Source organism: Eptatretus burgeri, chromosome 11 (assembly GCF_056783735.1).
Source record: "Eptatretus burgeri isolate ZD-2024b chromosome 11, Ebu_testis_v1, whole genome shotgun sequence".
In the NCBI taxonomy this organism is placed as follows: Eukaryota; Metazoa; Chordata; class Myxini; order Myxiniformes; family Myxinidae; genus Eptatretus; species Eptatretus burgeri.
In genome coordinates this window covers 5708168-5730677 of record NC_140971.1, presented here as the reverse complement: position 1 = coordinate 5730677, position 22510 = coordinate 5708168, and the positions used below count along the sequence as shown (strand labels likewise).

General features: G+C 48.6%; 1 protein-coding gene across 2 annotated transcripts in view; it reads left to right on the top strand.

The window, feature by feature from the left end:
- Positions 1-20151: 20151 nt before the first annotated feature.
- LOC147016368 (neural cell adhesion molecule 2-like) overlaps positions 20152-22510 on the top strand; it is a 79531-nt gene continuing 77172 nt past the window's right edge. For both annotated transcript variants that reach the window (XM_085844989.1, XM_085844988.1), the window contains exon 1: positions 20152-20395. In XM_085844989.1, coding sequence (XP_085701115.1) covers positions 20341-20395 — 55 coding nt within the window. In that variant the 5' untranslated portion in view covers positions 20152-20340. The remainder of the gene's footprint in view (positions 20396-22510) is intronic.

Sequence of the window (22510 nt, the reverse complement as noted above, 5' to 3'; positions counted from 1 at the left end):
AACCAGGTTGTGTGTATGAGTTGTATTACCCTGTGTTCGCGAAGCAAAAAGCGGGGTTAAGTGATCAGTAGCGTATGTACGTACGTCGTAAGTGTCTACATTTCTTAAGAGCGTTCATCGAAAACCGTTCAGTGGAGGAAATTAAAACTTAACCACTTGTTACATGACCATGTGATCTAGCTGTGTCTCTTTTTGAGGTCAACGTCGGCCAATTTCCTAAAATCCTCAATTTTCATCCGATCTACGAGAAATTTGAACAGGATTTGCATATCAAGTCACTAAATTCAACCTTCAACTATTTTTGAGGTCAAAATGGACCAAAAGGTCAACAGAGGCCTGATTTCTAAAAGTGAGAGATGGTTAAAAACTATATATCATATCTCAGAAGGTTGTGGACGAGTTATGAGAAAACTAGGTGGGGTTGAGTTGGTTCTTGGACAAACGAGTTGGCTCACACCAAGTCCTTCTCAAGACTGCACAGGGTACGTATTCTATGAATACCATGTAGCTGCCAACACTTCCATGCACAGTACCTATCTGAAGGATGGATACCTGGATGAATTAGAAAATGCATAATCAAACCCAAGAAAAGAAAATCTGGCAAGACAAACTTTCTTTGTTTATATCAAGTCGTGCATGTCAACGTACCTTTGGTTACTCCACACGAACTCCACCACGAATATGCAAATGCTTTTGATTGAAAGGGTCTCTTTAACCACCAAGTCTATTTCGGAACAACACCCCGACCTGGATATGTTTACCATCATTTGGTCATGTGGCTTGCTAACTTGATATCGAATCGTTCAGTGGTTGACGAGTTACCGGGTGGATGCCAAAATGGACCCGGTTGTTTGTATACGTCGCTAACCCCACACTACCCGTATTTGGTCCCTGTGGTTGTGGACCCTGAAATGGCCTTGATGTGCATTTATCATCTTTTTACTAGAGAAGTGGAATTTATGGCTGAGATATGGTCATGTAGTCAGCCACTATTACTCAGCAGGTTGCAGGTGTTGTACTCTCGAGAAACTCAAGAACGAAATTCCATTTCTATGATTCACTCCTTCCTTCCTTCCTCTCGTCGTCCAACATCGTGAATTGCTGTTCGGATAACAAGCTGATGCCCTCACTCTTCCCCAAGAAACCAGCTCTTCTCCTCCTCTCTCGACTCGATCCTTCCACACTGACATCCTCTCCATGTAACATGATTTATACCCAAATAACTGAACGAAACAAACGACCTTGCGACACAATGCTGCACCTCTCCCGAGCACTGCACCAGGACGGCAGTTTAACCGTGCAATCGCCTTATCCAGGAGTGCGAGTCCGAAGCGGATGGCTGGAGAGGCGTGCTGAGCTCTTGTGTAGTTGAGGGAAGAACTGAGAGTGAAAAACGTTGGGTTCAAAAGGTCGAGCCATAAACAATGATTGGAAATCACATGAGAGCAGCCATGAAGTGCGTTGCAAACACTAGGCCACAAGGTGAACGACCTTGGAAAAAGCTCTATTAATCACAGAGAAGGGCAGAGAAGAGCCTCTGCTGGGATGGCTAATGGATTTTAAAGGAGAGAGAGGGGGAGAGAGAGGGTGGGGGGAGAGAGAGAGAGAGAGAGAGAGAGAGAGAACAAGGCCTGTTGGGCAGGATCAGATGGCTTACACAAGACAATATCACCTCGGCTGATTGATGTATGGTTGGCTATAAGTAGGCCTCATGGCCACGCACGGTACCGTACATGATCATTGATCTTGTACACTCCGACTCGCAAACACCTGGTTGGAGTTGGACCTCACCTGAACCTCACATGTTTGGCAACTATAAACTAGTCGGTGTGCCTTGAATGTTCAATATGGATCATGTGACTCATCGGATTCATGGGAATCATGGCCACCTCACGGTCATCGATTGGGGCCACTGAAGGACTGGATGAAATGACTACTAATTGTCGACAAACCCTGATCGGAAAAGATCAGAGTTTGACATATAGAATGAAAATAAGGACTGACATAAGTTGACAAGATGATTGATTAATTGAGAGATACGGTAGTTGAGTAGATGATTGATTCATTGAGGGATACGGTAGTTGAGTAGATGATTGATTAATTGAGAGTTACGGGAGTTGAGTAGATCATTGATTAATTGAGAGGTACGGTAGTTGAGTAGATGATTGATTAATTGAGAGATTTGTTTTAATTAATTGAGATTCATGATTGCTTGAAAACTGTGGCCAAAAATCGTGTCACAAATGGACAGACAGACCTTCAGACAAACAAACAAACACTCCAGACCAACATACCTGGCAAAAAGTTTTTTTTGTCAAATAACAGACGGACAGGGGTGAAAACAACCCCCTTCCACCTTACAGAGGTGGCCGAGGTAACTCATGGAGAAGATGACTGATTAATTCAGAACTAGTTGAGAAAATGACTGATTAATTGAGATATTGTGGAGAAGATGGCTGATTGAGTAGAACTAGTTGAGAACATGGCTGATTGAGTGGAACAAGTTGAGGAAATGACTGATTAATTCAGGACTAGTTGAGAAAATGACTGATTAATTGAGATCTTGTGGAGAAGAAGGCTGATTGAGTAGAACGAGTTGAGAAGATGGCTGATTGAGTTGATCTTGTGGAGAAGATGGCTGATTAAGTTGAACTAGTTGAGAAGATGGCTGATTAATTGAGATCTTGTTGAGAAGATGGCTGATTCAGTGGAACTTGTGGAGAAGATGGCTGATTGAGTTGAACTAGTTGAGAAGATGGCTGATTGAGTAGATCTTGTGGAGAAGATGGCTGATTCAGTGGAACTAGTTGAGGAAATGACTGATTCATTGAGATCTTGTTGAGAAGATGGCTGATTCAGTGGAACTTGTGGAGAAGATGGCTGATTGAGTTTAACTAGTTGAGAAGCAGGCTGATTGAGTGGAACTAGTTGAGAAGATGGCAGATTGAGTGGAACTAGTTGAGAAAATGACTGATTAATTGAGATCTTGTTGAGAAGATGGCTGATTCAGTAGAACTTGTGGAGAAAATGGCTGATTGAGTTTAACTAGTTGAGAAGATGGCTGATTGAGTAGATCTTGTGGAGAAGATGGCTTATTGAGTTGAACTAGTTGAGAAGATGGCTGATTGAGTGGAACTAGTTGAGAAGATGGCTGATTGAGTGGATCTAGTTGAGGAAATGACTAATTGAGATCTTGTGGAGAAGATGGCTGATTCAGTTGAGCTAGTTGAGAAAAATGACTGATTAATTGAGATCTTGTTGAGAAGAGGGCTGATTGAGTAGAACGAGTTGAGAAGATGGCTGATTGAGTGGAACTAGTTGAGAAGATGGCTGATTGAGTGGAACTAGTTGAGGAAATGACTGATTAATTGAGATCTTGTTGAGAAGATGGCTGATTGAGTCGAACGAGTTGAGAAGATGGCTGATTGAGTGGAACTAGTTGAGAAGATGGCTGATTGAGTGGATCTAGTTGAGGAAATGACTAATTGAGATCTTGTGGAGAAGATGGCTGATTCAGTTGAACTAGTTGAGAAAAATGACTGATTAATTGAGATCTTGTTGAGAAGATGGCTGATTGAGTAGAACGAGTTGAGAAGATGGCTGATTGAGTGGAACGAGTTGAGAAGATGGCTGATTGAGTGGAACTAGTTGAGAAGATGGCTGATTGAGTGGAACTAGTTGAGGAAATGACTGATTAATTGAGATCTTGTTGAGAAGATGGCTGATTCAGTGGAACTTGTGGAGAAGATGGCTGATTGAGTTGAACTAGTTGAGAAAATGACTGATTAATTGAGATCTTGTTAAGAAGATGGCTGGTTGAGTCGATCTTGTGGAGAAGATGGCTGATTGAGTGGAACTAGTTGAGAAAATGACTGATTAATTGAGATCTTGTTGAGAAGATGGCTGATTCAGTAGAACTTGTGGAGAAGATGGCTGATTGAGTTTAACTAGTTGAGAAGATGGCTGATTGAGTAGATCTTGTGGAGAAGATGGCTTATTGAGTTGAACTAGTTGAGAAGATGGCTGATTGAGTAGATCTTATGGAGAAGATGGCTTATTGAGTTGAACTAGTTGAGAAAATGACTGATTAATTGATATCTTGTTGAGAAGATGGCTGATTGATTGACGACTAGTTGAGAAAATGGCTGATTGATTGAGAACGAGTTGAAAAGATGGCTGATTGAGGAGCTAGCCTATCATCCATACTACAAAAAGTCATTCATGTCTGTGTGTGTCAGTGGAAAAGGTTACATGCGAGTCTGTCTATTAATTACGTACTGTGAACATGTCATGGACTGTGCCGACTGTACGTTTATTCATTCTGTTACATACTATTGGAATGTAACTTTTAGACCTTTATAAAACATAGACCCTTTTGACCCCTTACATTCTTTACAGACCCTTCAAAGACCCTTTAGATCCTTAGGACTCTTCAGCCCTTTTAAAGACCATTTAGATTCCTTTGACACTTTTAAGACCCTTTAGACCCCTTAAGACCCTTCGGCCCTTTAATGACCATTTAGACTCCTTCGACCCCTTCAACCCTTAAAAGACCCTTTAGACCCTTTACTCCCCTTATACCCTTTACACCCCTTAGACCCTTCCAAGACCATTTACACCCTTAAATCCCTTAGATATTTACACCCTTTAGACCCCTTCATACCCATTTAGACCTTTTAGAGACCTATAGACCTTCTTCAACCATTTAGACACTTTTCAGACCTATGGACATTTTTGGACACTTTAGACTCCTTTTGTTCTTTCACCCTTAGACCCCTTTAGACCCTTTACACTCTGTAGACCCATTCGACCCATTTAGATCCCTTGAATCCACATACAAAGCTTTTGTCCGCAGCCTGATGGAGTACTGCTCTCTCCTCTGGGCTGGTGCTCCTGCCTCTCACCTTTCTCGGCTTCACGCTGTGGAAACAAAGGCATTTCAGATCATTGGTGTCTCCCTCAATGAGGCTGAGTCTTTGGGCCTCTCACTCTCTCACTGCAGGCAGGTCGGTGGTCTTTCTGTCTTCTACCGTCTCCTCTCCGGTCTCACCCCCCCCCCCCGCTGTGTCTGCGATTTGTCCCCACCATATTTCCGCAGGGCGCTCAAGGTTCGCCAACAAACCCTTCTGGTAAAACTACCAAAATCACGAATCACTGCTCACCTTCACTCTTACATTCCTCTTTTTTTTCCCCACCTTTGGAATAAACTCCCTTCCTCTGTTCAATCCCATTCTTCCTTCCAGGCCTTCAAAATCTGTTTCCCACCACCTCTTATCATCCCCCATCCAAAACCTTGATCTTTCCTATCCCCGTCAATCCACCCCAAACCTACCTCCTTCAAATTCCCTGCTTTCCTTCCTTAAAGTCCCTGTAATGTCCAACTTGTATTCCCCGTGTTCCCCGCCCCATCCCTCTCCCTTCCACAGATCTCCTCATGTCTCTGTTCCCCACTGTTTTGTCCTTCCCTCTCCTGCCCCTCTTGTTTCATGACCCCTTGCTGTGCGTTGTGTGTTAGCTCTCATACGAGCCTCTACAAGGTATACAAAAATAAAAACACCCTTTAAATCCCTTTTACGACCATTTAGACCCATTCGACACTTTAGACCCTTAGACCCCTTAATATACATTAGACCCCTTTAAAGACCACTTATACCCTGGAGACATTTACATCCATAGACCTTTTTAAAGACCATTTAGACCCTTTAAACCACTTAGACCCCTTCTTACCCATTTGGACTGTTTTAAGACCCTTTCGACCCCTTAGTCCTTTCACCCTTTAAATCCCTTCACACCCATTTCGACCCTTCATACACTTTTCAGACTTTTCCCTTTTAAGACCCTTTGGACACTTTAGACCCCTTTTGCTCTTTCACCCTTAGACTCCTTTATATCCTTTACACTCGTTAGACCCATTATACCGACTTGGACTACTTAGACCAATTTAGACCCTTTAAGCACCTTAAACCCCTTCAGGACACGAAAGACATTTTAAACCTATGAGACCTGTACACACTTTTTAGACTCTTTCGACCCTTTTTAGACCTTTTCAGACCCTCAATACAAGATACTTTAGAGTTTAGACCCCTTAGAAAATCAACAACAAATTCCATGAAAATAGTTTTTGAAGACCTTTTTCATGCCCCATTTGCATGGGATCACAGGTTGCAATGACCAATCAGAACTGATATCCAAAAGTGAAACTGATGTTGGAAAGTGAAACTGAAACTACTGATCTACCTGTCACTTGAAAGGGAAACTAGAATGATATGCTGTGAGAAATACAAAGCGGAAATTGCCAAGAGCCAAAATAAGTGGAAAGGGGGGGGGGAGAGGGAGGGGGATATATATATATATATATATATATATATATATATATATATATATATTGTTGTGGTTGACGAAATTCGCAAACCACCATTCAGGTCCCTTAGGTGAGATATCTCTGTAAGTATATGTGTAGTTAGGCCCAAACCCGTTGTTTAGAGGGAATAAATGTCATTCATGCGGGCTGCGACCCTTTTAGATATCCGTTTTTCTTTTACTATCTTTATTTTGGACCAGCCGCCATTACTACCACCACCAACCACGTCTCAACAGCCATCACACAACAACCACCAACCGCAACGCCGCTTCACAACAACAGCCACGACCTTTACCGTCACAACTCGCCCTCGCAACCATCGCATCACCGCCATTTCCGCGCCGCTTGTGGGCACCGATACTGGACTCGTGCAGGGCGCGCACCGAGCAGCGTGTGCAGAAACATCACAGCCTTTCCGAAGAAAACGGATCAAAAACGACTCACGCCCACTTCTGCTCCGTCCTATCGGCGAGCGTGGGGCGATTTGGCCCCGCCTCCAGGTGCGTTGGAGTAATATCGCTATATGCAAATTCCTGGATCAAAAAGCATTCACGCCCACTTTTCCTCGGTCCAATGGGGAGCCAGTTAGAGGTGAAGGGTCGGAGGTAAAGGGTCGAAGGTGAAGGAGCGAGGCCACGGGGCATATAAGGGGCTGCGTTCGTCAGTCAAGGCAGTTAAGAGTTCGCAGTCGGTGGAGTTGGGAAGAAGAAGCAGTAGTAGTCAGTTAAGAGTTCGCAGTCGGTGGAGTTGGGAAGAAGAAGCAGTAGTAGTCAGTTAAGAGTTCGCAGTCGGTGGAGTTGGGAAGAAGAAGCAGTAGTAGTCAGTTAAGAGTTCGGAGGGGAGAGAGTTAAGAGTTCGGAGCCAGTGAAGAGTTGGGACGAGTCAAGAGAGGAGTCGGAGCGGGCGGTTGGACGGAGCTGTGGAGAGGTGGCGGCGGCGAAGGCGGTCGAGGGGGTGCTCGTGTCGGAGTCGGGGAGCTGCGGAGGGAGAGGCCGGCGGCGCGACCGAGGTCGTGGTGGAGACGCTCGTCGCGGGACCCGAGACAGGGAGATATCCTCCTTCCCCCGAGCATCAACAACCCCCTCCTGTTTCCCCCCGCGCTGAGATAGTGCGAGAAAGGGGCCCCGTTCCCACCCCCTACCAGACACTGTCCGCGAGGCCCGCGGAGTCGGGGCGCCACCGCCATCTTGCGGCTCATCATCAGACGGGTAGGCCCGACGCGGTCTCGGCCCCAGACCCGCCTACCCCCCTCATCCTTGAGGGTGGTCCTTTTCTTTTGTTTTGAGTGTATGTGTTGTCGGCGCCGTCTGTGAAGTAAAACTGTATGTGTTGCCGTGTGCTCGGTAGTCGGTTAGATCTGCATTGTTGCATTTGCTTTTTGTGTATTATTGTGTTTCTTCTTCTTTTACATTTGCTTTTGGTGTAATTGTATATGTGTGCTTTCCGTTCATCGCGAAATAAATGTGCTTCATGTTGAACTGTTTTCCCGTTTCGCTTCGTCCTTTCCTTTATTGAATCTCCATCTTACTTCACGTAAAGGGTTGGTCGTGGGCTAAAACGCCCGATAATTAATCGAACCGTCGAGGCCGACGATAACACCGCTCGGTTATCCCGATAGTACGGAACGGGTCGCTTAAAGTGGCCCGTGTCCGAAGTCGACCTGCGGCGAGGTGCGATCGCCCGGTCTACCCTCCGTGTGGGTACTTAGGTAGGTCGAATTTGGCGAGCAACCCTATCCCACGCGGGGGGGGGGGGGGCGGTTGGCACGATCGTGGTGAGGCCGAAAGGTCCACCCGTGACTAGTTCCCGGCGTTAGTCCGAGAGGGTCACAACGGGATTGTCCGTCCGGTGGGCGACGTGCCGCGATTCGAGTTACGTGGCCGTTCGCACGCCGGCGGGCGCGAATCCGCAACACTGGTGTCAGGTCGTGCGATATAAACTCATCGCCCTCCTCGCGGCACTGGTATCGGAGAACGGGAAAATGGGCTCTCCTGTCTCCAACTAAATTCACGGGAATCGGTCCAGGGGTGAGAGGAGCGACCCCCGATTCCCTCCAAATTACGAGCGAGCTAAATTAACCCTTTACGAGAAGCAAGATGGCGTCTCAAGGCGAGCGGGAGCCGGGGGTATTAGAAATGGATGTAGAATGTGTAGAATCCATGGCTCAGGATGAAATCCCCGTGCAGGAAATGTTGGTTGTGCAGGAACATGAACTCCCCCAACTGAACCCAGAGCCCGAAATAGGTGCGGCGGCGGCCGCGGTGTATGACACCTCCCCTCCCCCTCTCCACCAAAACCCTTCCCCGATCCCTGCCGAAACGGCTCACCCAAGCGCACCCGACATGGCCCAGCTATTCACCATGCTGGCAAAGATGAATGCGGATGCGCAACAAATGAATGCGGAAATGAAAACGAAAATGGATGCAAACACAAATGAAATGAAAAACGAAATGAAAGGCATGAACGAAAAGATGGATGCGAATACACAGCAAATGAACGGAATGAACAAGCAAATGAAGGAAGAAACTAAAAAGCTGCGGGGTGAGACGCAGAACATGGGCCGAAGCCTGCAGGCGGGCACGAAGGCAGTGACCAGGGAGCTCAAAATGGCGACGCCATGTGTGGGAGCGAACGAGCTGGGAGGGGGTGCAACGGCTGTCGGGCCCGTGGTGGAGGCGGGTGAGAAAATAATTCGGGGGGCGTGTTGGGCGAGGGTCGTGACAGAAAAAGTGACGGTAACCGAGAGGGACAAACTAATTGGGGTGACGGAGACGTGCACGAGGGAGATAACAAGGGAAGAGACGGAAATAATAGTTGAGACAAGGGAGATAAAGGGTGAAGAGGTGACTGAGTTGGCAGAGACACGGGAGATGGGAACGATAGAGGGAAGACTACACGATGAAGACGGGGTAAGTGACGCACACACACACACACACGGAGGTAGTGGAGGACAATGGGGGTGAGCTGGTGGACTGGGTGGAGGCCCGGTGCGAGCAGCTGGATGGCCTCCTCCAGGAACGAGGGGAGGGAGTATGCCCCCTTGAGGCGAGTCACGACCAGGTGGGTTCAGTCGTGCTTTGCGAGGTTGAGAGGAGGAGTGCTGCGAACGGGTGCACGGAGAGCTTGGGGGGTATAGAGGCCCCGGAGACCCTTGTGGGGACACAAATCCCCAGTGTGGTTGTCCCTGTGTGTGTGGTGCAAGGTGTGAGTGCGTCCCCGTGTGTGGAAGCGACCCCGTGTGTGAGTGGTGTGGTGGCGATTGTGCCGGAGTCCGTGCTTCCCAGCACGCCGTGTGTAAAAGGGGCACCGCAAGTGGAAGAGGCCGTGTGTGTGAGTGAAACGGCCAGTATGAGTGAGGCACCGCGGATGAGTGCCCCCGCGTGTGTGAGTGAGGCACGGTGTGTGGATGAGGCACCGCGGGCGAGTGCCCCCGCGTGTGTGAGTGGTATGGTTTGTGTGAGGGAAATGGCACGAGTGAGTGGAACGCCGCGAGTGAGTGGAGCCACGTGTGCGAGGGAGATGGCATGCGTGAGTGAACGGCCGAGTGCAAGGGAGACCGTGTGTGTGAGAGAGCGGTATGTAAGGGAGATGTCGGTGGGCATGTGTGAACATGCAGCCGCGTCTCCCGGTGTGAGTTTAATGGTGAGGTGTGTTAGCGTCGTAACACGCGGGAGTGCGTGTGTCGAATGGCGGCGACGACGGCGACATGAGAAGAAAGAAAGCCGGGTAGCGGCTGTAGTTGTTTCGGGGACCGTGCCGGGTTCACCCAACATTGATCACGAAGTCCGTGCTGTGCAACGCACGAGGCCCCCACGTGCTCGCTTGCGAGAGTGAAGTCCCGGTCCGGAAACGCACGCGGTGGATTTGCCGATCCCGCGGACGGACAAAGTTTAGGCAGGATTATGGATTTGGACCGGACGGGTTCTCCACGCGATCGTGTGTGTTAAGCTCCAATGGGCAAAGCACATGTGTTCGCGTGGGGAACCCCTCGAGACGTGGGGCTTGTGTTTTTTTTATGCGCACGGTGACGTCATGGCTTCACGCGGGGTTGGAATCCGGCAGGAGGGGTATCCCTGCCGGATGGTACCGTCCAAGGAGGGACGAGGTACACGTGCAGCTGCATGACGTCACAGGCATGTGCAAAGTGCGCGAGCTGTGAGTTGCCACGCTGGTGCTGCGCATGTGGGAAAAAAATAAATAAATAAATAAAAAAACAGCAAGCCTCGCTTTCGGGTGAACAAGATTCCTGGGCAAGGGGTGGAAGACCCCCTTGACCAGGGCACAGGATGGAAACTAGTTAGGGGGAAGGGTTAGCTTAGCTAGACCGACTTCATGGGGCAGGGGTAAGTCCTCATGGGGCCCGTGGAATGGATTAGTTAGAGGGATTTAGATGAGCTTTAGGTGGGGAAATAAAAGTTATTTTAGAGATTTGGAGACAGTGACTGACAGTGGATGTTTAGAGTTGACGTAGTTTAGCTACGTAGTGTTAAAAGGAACGTGCTGTAGTTTAAGGGACGACGTGGGAGCACGAGTTAGTTAGGGGAGGTAGTTAGAAGGATGGCAGAGTTCAGCGGTGTGTGTGTTGAAGAGTTGTGAGGTGAGTACATGATGAGTGAGTGAGGCCAGCGGGTCTGTGTGAGTGGAGCGAATGGGGAATGCATGGTGCGATGAGTGATTGGGGGGAGGAGTGACTCCCGCCCAAGGGACCCCGGGGTCAGTATAGAGTGAGTTAGCTGGGTTAGTCAAATTTACAAAATGGAGGTCGTTTTGTTGTTGGTGGGAATGTAGGCTCGAAACCCGTTTGGAGAGGTGCAGGAGCCCTGTTAACGGGCTGGGAGCGTGGCTGCGAAAGGTGAGTATCGCTGAGTGGGTACCCCGGGCACCAGGCTAGTCGGCCGTAGTAGGCCAAGGGCCCATGGGGGGCCGGGATAGCGTAGTGGGCACGGGTGCGCCTGCTTGGTGCGGGGGCCCGGGGCGCCATTAGCCGCGTGGGCAGTGTTGTGGGCACGGGTGACCCTCGGAAAGGGGCCTGGGAAGCCAGCCTGCCACGTGTGCGTTTCAGGGGAGGTGCCATGGGGGGCACTCCCCGGTGTTTAGGGAGCTGGTAGGCTCGGAGGCAGTGTAGTGCCCGGGGGTGCCATAGCGGGAGATTCGGCAGTGGGTCGTGCCTGCCAAAGGGAGCCACGTGTCCCAGCCATGAGACCGTGTGAGGGCACGGAGAGAAAATTGGGGGGGACGAGGCCCGAAATTGTGAGGACACCAACACAGGCGACGGGAATCTGGGTTGTTAGAACCAATAGTTTAAGCGAGAGGCGCTTGTTGAAAGCCCCGGGGTAGTTTAACAGTTAAATGGTTAGGGTAGATTAGGAAGTGTACCTCTCCGCACCATCCATCCCCTCGCTCTCGTTGTGGGCCACTGGACCGACTTTGTGTTAAGATCGCTGAACTCTGGGGAGGCCATTCTGAGGCTTGAATTGGGCCTCGACACAGGACGTTAGCTCTCCCTTATTCCCCTCCGGGAAGGGAACGTAGGGGTTGGGAGTAGGCTAGGTGACAGGATAGGTTAGCCGAACAAGGACGATAAAGGGGGTTAGGGGACGATTTATAGTGGGGAAGTAAAAAAAAAAAAAAAGTTGGGGCTAAATTGGGGTTTGACAAATTAAGGGAGTGGGTATAGACAATGACAGGCAAAGGCGATAGGTTGGGAGGGAGACCGTAGGGTAGGTCCGAGCCCGCCTTCCGAGTGGCCAGCACCACCGCACTCCCTCCACCAACCTCCACTGAACGGCGAAGGCTGGCCAGCTTCATCGGCAGCTGTTGTTTTGCTGCAAGGCCTGTGCCAGCCGGATCGTCTGCAGCTGTTTTCTGCAAGGCCTGTGCCGGCCAGTTCGTCTGTCGGCTGTGTTTGCCTGCAGCGGCCTTCTTCTGCGGGCTGTGTTTGCCTGATCACCTTTGCCATGCCATGCCCACTGCCCCTGTTCACCAGCCCCGTTCAATTTTTGCTTTGCCCCCCCCCCCTGTTCATTGCCATATGCGCCAGGATCAGAAAGCAACAGTTTGCAAGCTGCGAGAACTGCCCTGTTGGCAGCTACAACACGGGCCTGCAGTGGCGGCCTGTGCACCGTGTTTGCGTGCATCCATTCATCCATCCATTCGTTGTGCTCATTGCGAGTGCCACTTGAGCTGGCACGGAGACTGCGTTTGTGCAGCCCATGCACCGTTGTGGTTCACTGCGTTCAGTTCAAAAGGGAAGGCCTTGGACTGCGTGTGAGCAGCCGGCCACGTTCCCTGTCACCTGCATTGTTTGAGTCAGAGACTGCATGCGAGCAGCCTGGCTCCCTGCTAACTGCTTTCTTTTTGCAGAGTTCATTGATCCTGGGCCATGGTTTGGTGTAAAATTTGTAAGTTAAGGTTAAGATGTACTGTAAATATGAGTGCGCCCCCGGCATGTCTGTCTTAGCGCCGGCAATTTTATTTAAGTCGTCCGTGTGAGTGGGTTTGTTTAGGTAGTTACTCAGCCCTCAGGTTATTTATTTTGGGGACACGAATACCATGAATGTCGCACTCAGGGATCCGTAGGTAAAATGTACTAGGGGAAAACTACACATGATGGCACACGAAAATTTGACGACTCTGGACGAGTCTGTAAAAAGGGGAGGGGGTAGTGTTGTGGTTGACGAAATTCGCAAACCACCATTCAGGTCCCTTGGGTGAGATATCTCTGTAAGTATATGTGTCGTTAGGCCCAAACCCGTTGTTTAGAGGGAATAAATGTCATTCATGCGGGCTGCGACCCTTCTAGATAGCCGTTTTTCTTTTACTATCTTTATTTTGGACCAGCCGCCATTACTACCACCACCAACCACGTCTCAACAGCCATCACACAACAACCACCAACCGCAACGCCGCTTCACAACAACAGCCACGACCTTTACCGTCACAACTCGCCCTCGCAACCATCGCATCACCGCCATTTCTGCGCCGCTTGTGGGCACCGATACTGGACTCGTGCAGGGCGCGCACCGAGCAGCGTGTGCAGAAACATCACAGCCTTTCCGAAGAAAACGGATCAAAAATGACTCACGCCCACTTCTGTTCCGTCCTATCGGCGAGCGTGGGGCGATTTGGCCCCGCCTCCAGGTGCGTTGGAGTAATATCGCTATATGCAAATTCATGGATCAAAAAGCATTCACGCCCACTTTTCCTCGGTCCAATGGGGAGCCAGTTAGAGGTGAAGGGTCGGAGGTAAAGGGTCGAAGGTGAAGGAGCGAGGCCACGGGGCATATAAGGGGCTGCGTTCGTCAGTCAAGGCAGTTAAGAGTTCGCAGTCGGTGGAGTTGGGAAGAAGAAGCAGTAGTAGTCAGTTAAGAGTTCGGAGGGGAGAGAGTTAAGAGTTCGGAGCCAGTGAAGAGTTGGGACGAGTCAAGAGAGGAGTCGGAGCGGGCGGTTGGACGGAGCTGTGGAGAGGTGGCGGCGGCGAAGGCGGTCGAGGGGGTGCTCGTGTCGGAGTCGGGGAGCTGCGGAGGGAGAGGCCGGCGGCGCGACCGAGGTCGTGGTGGAGACGCTCGTCGCGGGACCCGAGACAGGGAGATATCCTCCTTCCCCCGAGCATCAACAACCCCCTCCTGTTTCCCCCCGCGCTGAGATAGTGCGAGAAGGGGGCCCCGTTCCCACCCCTACCAGACACTGTCCGCGAGGCCCGCGGAGTCGGGGCGCCACCGCCATCTTGCGGCTCATCATCAGACGGGTAGGCCCGACGCGGTCTCGGCCCCAGGCCCGCCTACCCCCTCATCCTTGAGGGTGGTCCTTTTCTTTTGCTTTGAGTGTATGTGTTGTCGGCGCCGTCTGTGAAGTAAAACTGTATAAGTGTTGCCGTGTGCTCGGTAGTCGGTTAGATCTGCATTGTTGCATTTGCTTTTTGTGTATTATTGTGTTTCTTCTTCTTTTACATTTGCTTTTGGTGTAATTGTATATGTGTGCTTTCCGTTCATCGCGAAATAAATGTGCTTCATGTTGAACTGTTTTCCCGTTTCGCTTCGTCCTTTCCTTTATTGAATCTCCATCTTACTTCACGTAAAGGGTTGGTCGTGGGCTAAAACGCCCGATAATTAATCGAACCGTCGAGGCCGACGATAACACCGCTCGGTTATCCCGATAGTACGGAACGGGTCGCTTAAAGTGGCCCGTGTCCGAAGTCGACCTGCGGCGAGGTGCGATCGCCCGGTCTACCCTCCGTGTGGGTACTTAGGTAGGTCGAATTTGGCGAGCAACCCTATCCCACGCGGGGGGCCGGTTGGCACGATCGTGGTGAGGCCGAAAGGTCCACCCGTGACTAGTTCCCGGCGTTAGTCCGAGAGGGTCACGACGGGATTGTCCGTCCGGTGGGCGACGTGCCGCGATTCAAGTTACGTGGGGCGCGAATCCGCAACAACATATATATATATATATATATATATATATATATATATATATATATATATATATATATATATATATATATATATATATATATATATATATATATATATATATATATATATATATATATATATATATATATGGTTGAAGAAGCCCCATTGTGAGGGATAGGTGCCTGTCCTGAAAAATACGTCCAATGGAACTTGAGGATATTCCAGACAACTGTTCTTTAGAAATCCATGGGGGGGGGGGGGACAATACGTGACAATGGAATATAAATTACAAGACAACACACAAACATATTCCTTACAAGACTTTACATTTGAAAAAATATTCCTCACTTATAAAAAGGAATACAACACCCCCCCCCCCACCCCCAGTCAATTTCTATAAAACAGTTGTCAAGAATGTCCTAAAGTTCCATAGAAGTTCTGGTGGTGTTTGTGTATTGTCTGGAAGTGTTTGGCTGGTGGTGTTTGTGTGTTGTCTTGAGGTGTTTGTGTGTTGTCTGGTGGTGTTTGTATGTGTGTTGGCTGGTGATGTTTGTATGTTGTGTGGTGGTGTTTGTGTGTTGTCTTGGGGTGTTTGTGTGTTGTATGATGTGTGTTGGCTGGTGATGTTTGCATGTTGTGTGGTGGTGTTTGTGCGTTGTCTTGTGGTGTTTGTATGTGTGTTGGCTGGAGATATTTGTATGTTGTGTGGTGGTGTTTGTGCGTTGTCTTGGGGTGTTCGTGTGTTGTTTGTATGTGTGTTGGCTGGTGATGTTTGCATGTTGTGTGGTGGAGTTTGTGCATTGTCTTGTGGTGTTTGTGTGTTGTTTGTATGTGTGTTGGCTGGTGATGTTTGTATGTTGTGTGGTGGTTTGTGTGTTGTTTGTATGTGTGGTGGCTGGGGATGTTTGTATGTTGTGTGGTGGTGTTTGTGCATTGTCTTATGGTCTTTGTGTGTTGACTGGTGGTGTTTGTTTGTGCGTTCGCTGGTGATGTTTGCGTATTGTGTGGTGGTGTTTTGCGTTGTCTTGTGGTGTTTGTGTGTTGATTGTATGTGTGTTGGCTGGTGATGTTTGTATGTTGTGTGGTGGTATTTGAGCATTGTCTTGTGGTGTTGTGTGTTGTCTGGTGTTGTTTGTATGTGTGTTGGCTGGTGATGTTTGTGTATTCTGTGGTGGTGTTTGTGCATTGTCTTGTGGTGTTTGTGTGTTGTCTTGTGGTGTTTGTGTGTTGCTTGTATGTGTGTTGGCTGGTGATGTTTGTATGTTGTGTGGTGGTGTTTGTGTGTTGTCTTGTGGTGTTTGTGTGTTGTCTGGTGGTGTTTGTATGTGTGTTGGCTGGTGATGTTTGTATGTTGTATGGTGGTGTTTGTGTGTTGTTTGTATGTGTGTTGGCTGGTGGTTTGTATGTTGTGTTTGGGTGTTTGTGCATTGTCCTGTGGTGTTTGTGTGTTGTTTGTGTGTGTCTTGGCTGGTGATGTTTGTATGTTGTGTGGTGGTGTTTGTGCGTTGTTTGTATGTGTGTTGGCTGGTGATGTTTGTATGTTGTGTGGTGGTGTTTGTTCATTGTCTTGTGGTGTTTGTGTGTTGTCTGGTGGTGTTTGTATGTGTGTTGGCTGGTGATGTTTGTGTATTGTGTGGTGGTGTTTGTGCGTTGTCTTGTGGTGTTTGTGTGTTGTTTGTATGTGTGTTGGCTGGTGATGTTTGTATGTTGTGTGGTGGTGTTTGTGCGTTGTCTTGTGGTGTTTGTGTGTTGTCTTGTGGTGTTTGTGTGTTGTTTGCATGTGTTGGCTGGTGATGTTTGTATGTTGTGTGGTGGTGTTTGTGTGTTGGCTGTTGATGTTTGAATGTTGTGTGGTGGTGTTTGTGCATTGTCTTGTGGTGTTGTGTGTTGTCTGGTGTTGTTTGTAGGTGTGTTGGCTGGTGATGTTTGTATGTTGTGTGGTGGTGTCTGTGCGTTGTCTTGTGGTGTTTGTGTGTTGTCTTGTGGTGTTTGCATGTTGTTTGTATGTGTGTTGGCTGGTGATGTTTGTATGTGTGTGGTGGTGTTTGTGCGTTGTTTGTATGTGTGTTGGCTGGTGATGTTTGTACGTTGTGTAGTGGTGTTTGTGCATTGTCTTGTGGTGTTTTGTGTTGTCTGGTGGTGTTTGTATGTGTGTTGGCATGTGATGTTTGTGTATTGTGTGGTGGTGTTTGTGCGTTGTCTTGTGGTGTTTGTGTGTTGTTTGTATGTGTGTTGGCTGGTGATGTTTGTATGTTGTGTGGTGGTGTTTGTTTGTTGTGTGGTGGTTGTGTGTTGTTTGTGTGTTGGTGGTGATGTTTGTATGTTGTTTGGTGGTGTTTGTGTGTTGTCTGGTGGTGTTTGTATGTGTGTTGGCTGGTGATGTTTGTGTGTTGGCTGGTGATGTTTGTGTGTTGTGTGGTGGTGTTTGTGTGTTGGCTGGTGATGTTTGTGTGTTATGTGGTGGTGTTTGTGTGTTGGCTGGTGATGTTTGTATGTTGTGTGGTGGTGTTTGTGTGTTGTCTTGTGGTGTTTGTGTGTTGTTTGGTGGTGTTTGTATGTGTGTTGGCTGGTGATGTTTGTATGTTGTGTGGTGGTGTTTGTGTGTTGTTTGTATGTGTGTTGGCTGGTGGTTTGTATGTTGTGTGTTGTTTGTGTGTTGGTGGTGATGTTTGTATGTTGTTTGGTGGTGTTTGTGTGTTGTTTGGTGGTGTTTGTATGTGTGTTGGCTGGTGATGTTTGTGTGTTGGCTGGTGATGTTTGTGTGTTGTGTGGTGGTGTTTGTGTGTTGGCTGGTGATGTTTGTGTGTTACGTGGTGGTGTTTGTGTGTTGGCTGGTGATGTTTGTATGTTGTGTGGTGGTGTTTGTGTGTTGTCTTGTGGTGTTTGTGTGTTGTTTGGTGGTGTTTGTATGTGTGTTGGCTGGTGGTTTGTATGTTGTGTGTTGTTTGTGTGTTGGTGGTGATGTTTGTATGTTGTTTGGTGGTGTTTGTGTGTTGTCTGGTGGTGTTTGTATGTGTGTTGGCTGGTGATGTTTGTGTGTTGGCTGGTGATGTTTGTGTGTTGTGTGGTGGTGTTTGTGTGTTGTTTGTATGTGTGTTGGCTGGTGATGTTTGTGTGTTGTCTGGTGGTGTTTGTATGTGTGTTGGCTGGTGATGTTTGTATGTTGTGTGGTGGTGTTTCTGCGTTGTCTTGTGGTGTTTGTTTGTTGTCTGGTGGTGTTTGTATGTGTGTTGGCTGGTGATGTTTGTGTGTTGTTTGTATGTGTGTTGGCTGGTGGTTTGTATGTTGTGTTTGGGTGTTTGTGCGTTGTCTTGTGGTGTTTGTGTGTTGACTGGTGTTGTTTGTATGTGTGTTGGCTGGTGATGTTTGCATGTTGTGTGGTGGAGTTTGTGCATTGTCTTGTGATGTTTGTGTGTTGTTTGTATGTGCGTTGGCTGGTGATGTCTGTATGTTGTGTGGTGGTGTTTGTGCGTTGTCTTGTGGCGTTTGTGTGTTGTCTGGTGATGTTTGTGTATTGTATTGGTGGTGTTTGTGCATTGACTTGTGTTTGTGTGTTGTCTGGTGGTGTTTGTGTGTTGTTTGTATGTGTCTGGTGGTGTTTGTGTGTTGTCTGGTGATGTTTGTTGTTTGTGTACCACAGTCGGGTTGCACTTGGTCCCATGAAAGACACACTTTTCGTTTGTATTCCTTGTGTGAGCAACAACGATATTCCCTCAGATTTGAGATGCATAATGGCGACGGGCCAAGTGTTGAAATCCTTACGATGTAAGTCTATTCGTGTGAGGAAGACTCGGTCAGTGGTGCGTGTTTGGATGTGACACGGTTCAGGGTGGACAGAGACAAAGGAGTGTGTCGGGTATTCGGGGGGGGGGACGGGACGAGGGGGACGAGACAATGTCACGTATTGTCTATGAAGACACATCCGAGTGAGCAAGTCTGCTGGGGAGCGGAGAGTTGAGTGCGAGGGTTAAGAGGGCGGGGGTTGTGTTGCCTGCTGGTCGTGTCGGTGGGGCCGGTGGGGCCTTGCCAAGAGGAAAGAGAGCGGAAGGGAGTTGGCCCCGTCATTGTTGGTTGTTTACAGGAGAGAGAGAGTGTGGGGTTTGGGGGAGGGGCGCAGATTGGCCAACAGGGAGTAGTACACTGCAGGAGGGAGTAGTACACGGCAGCGCGATTCGCACGACAGGGGGAAAAGGTGGAGAATGAAAACGATGACATGGAGAGTCATGTCGCGGAGATCCACCCAAGATCGTGACCTCAAAACATGGCACGTAATGATCACGTGGAACCACCAAAAAAAGCTTAAACCAACAATCGGTCATGGGAATGAACCACGAGATGTACTTATACCACAGACCCCCCCAACACGGTGATGAAGGAACAAAAGCTGAAAGCAACAAGCGGTCGTGTCCCGCGGTGTGTGTATGTGCGGGACGGCTGTGTAGACCCCGCGTGGACCCTCAAAGGGACACGGGTCACACCGCGACTCGCCCAATGAATTGACGGAAATGTCCGCACGTCGCGCCCGTCGAAACGTGACGTCACGACAGCGATAACATTATGACGTCAGTCACACCTACATCTTCTGAAACACACGGACGTCGCATTGGACGAAGTGTATTTAACACCGTCGAACAGTAAATAATAATTAACGGCGCCATGCAAGAGCGTCAAATGGACACGAACAAGCGAACAATGTGACGTGTGCTCTATTAAATACGTCACACAATCGTCCGTCACACACACACACACACACACACACACACACACACACACACACACACACACACACACACACACACACAATTAAATAAATATTTTCACTGATTATGAAAACTTTGCTTTGTTTCGTAAACACACTCGATCCATCCCGTGGCGGTGTCACGTGTTCTCGTTTGTACGTCATTTGTCGATCAGCGCTGATGTATGTATTTCTTTGTGCATGTTGTTTCTAAAGGGCATACATTGTACACGGCGTTGTATTTTGTGCATATATATATATATATATAATACGTACAATGTGTGGAGTTGGAAGCGCGATCACAGGAGGGTTGAACTTACCGTAATTAATACAGGGTGGTCTTTCTACCCACAATCCCCTCCTTTACACCCCGAGCCCCCCAATCTACACTCCGTATCCCGCTCTTCACTCGGGCAGACACCCTTCCCTCCATCCTTCGACCCCATCCTCCCTCTCCCCTCCCCTCTGTCGCCCCCCGGGATGTCTTTACCTCCCCCTCCTCCCCGACCCCTCCCCTAATCTTTGCCCACAAACAGCGTCGTGATCTCTCAGCTCTCCGCACCGTTTGTGTCTGACCGGGTCGACTCGACCCCTCCCCTCCTCCCCTCCCCTCCTCCCCTCCTCCCCTCCCTGCACAATCCAGCACCTCCCCTTGTCCAATTCAAAATGCTTCGGCGCTTCCTCCGTCCCTCCCGACCTGGGAGTCCTTTCTCTAGTCCAGCTTGTCCTCCCTGTACGTGTCTGTCCCCGTTTCTTGTCTAACTGTGCGACTGTGTGTGTATGTGTGAGTGTACGCGTCTGTCCGCCGTCGCCGCACGCACCGAGGAGACATGGACACGGGACACTGTGTGGCTCTTGTTCACCTACTTTATCTCATCACCACCGGTGGGTTTGTCCGCACGTGTGTCCCGTTTGTCCGCACGTGTGTCCCGTTTGTCCGCACGTGTGTCTCAGTTGAAGGATGTGGGTGCGTGACGTCACTTCGTCTTCGCGTCTGCACATCTGTCTGAACCGACAAAGTGTTTCACATCGACACTTTTACTCTTTTTATCATCGACAATCCCTCGATGTCCTCTCCGGACACCCGCCCAGCTCCCTGATCGATATGACCGCTTGTCGTTTTGAGCTTTTGCCGAAATACTCGACTCTTATACTTGTACTTGCTTTTACTACGTTGCTATTTATTAATTAATTTATGATTTATATATTTTTTTCGAATCGTGTAATTTATTTATTTGTTTATTCGTTCGTCCCTCATTGTTTTTCATTCACTGTCCCGATCCGATCCTTCACCTTTCCTCGACTTCCACCTCATTTTCTCAGCAGGTACACTTGCCAGTTGTCTGCCAGCGGAACGTATGACGTCAATACGTAATTTATAGACGATGTGACGTGAGTTCATCTCGGAGCCTCTGTTGCGCCGTCTGTCCTTGAACCCTGAGATTAACGTGAGCGCCGTTGCGTTCTGACGTCACGTGGATTCTGACGTGGTATGACGTATATGGGTTGAGATTTATTGTGTGTATGTGTGTATGTTTGTGTGTGTGTGTGTGTGTGTGTGTGTGTGTGTGTGTGTGTGTGTGTGTGTGTGTGTGTGTGTGTGTGTGTGTGTGTGTGTGTGCGCAATGCAAGATACTGATGACGTAAAAGTGACAATTTTGGTTTTTATAAAATTTCGATTTTATAAAATTATCTCGTTGATTTGGAAACTACAACCTCAGGTAGTCACAACTACAAACCCCATCCTCAGAGTGAAAATGGCAAAAATGATACTACAACAGGTACACACGTCATTCCACTACAACAGGTACACACGTCATTCCACTACAACAGGTACACACGTCATTCCACTACAACAGGTACACACGTCATTCCACTACAACAGGTACACACGTCATTCCACTACAACAGGTACACACGTCATTCCACTACAACAGGTACACACGTCATTCCACTACAACAGGTACACACGTCATTCCACTACAACAGGTACACACGTCATTCCACTACAACAGGTACACACGTCATTCCACTACAACAGGTACACACGTCATTCCACTACAACAGGTACACACGTCATTCCACTACAACAGGTACACACGTCATTCCACTACAACAGGTACACACGTCATTCCACTACAACAGGTACACACGTCATTCCACTACAACAGGTACACACGTCATTCCACTACAACAGGTACACACGTCATTCCACTACAACAGGTACACACTTCATTCCACTACAACAGGTACACACGTCATTCCACTACAACAGGTACACACTTCATTCCACGACAACAGGTACACACGTCATTCCACGACAACAGGTACACACGTCATTCCACGACAACAGGTACACACATCATTCCACTACAACAGGTACACATGTCATTCCACTACAACGGGTACACACGTCATTCCACTACAACAGGTACACACTTCATTCCATGACAACAGGTACACACGTCATTCCACTACAACAGGTACACACGTCATTCCACTACAACAGGTACACACATCATTCCACGACAACAGGTACACACATCATTCCACGACAACAGGTACACACGTCATTCCACTACAACAGGTACACACGTCATTCCACGACAACAGGTACACACGTCATTCCACTACAACAGGTACACACGTCATTCCACTACAACAGGTACACACGTCATTCCACTACAACAGGTACACACGTCATTCCACTACAACAGGTACACACGTCATTCCACTACAACAGGTACACACGTCATTCCACTACAACAGGTACACACGTCATTCCACGACAACAGGTACACACGTCATTCCACGACAACAGGTACACACGTCATTCCACTACAACAGGTACACACGTCATTCCACGACAACAGGTACACACGTCATTCCACGACAACAGGTACACACGTCATTCCACGACAACAGGTACACACGTCATTCCACGACAACAGGTACACACGTCATTCCACGACAACAGGTACACACGTCATTCCACGACAA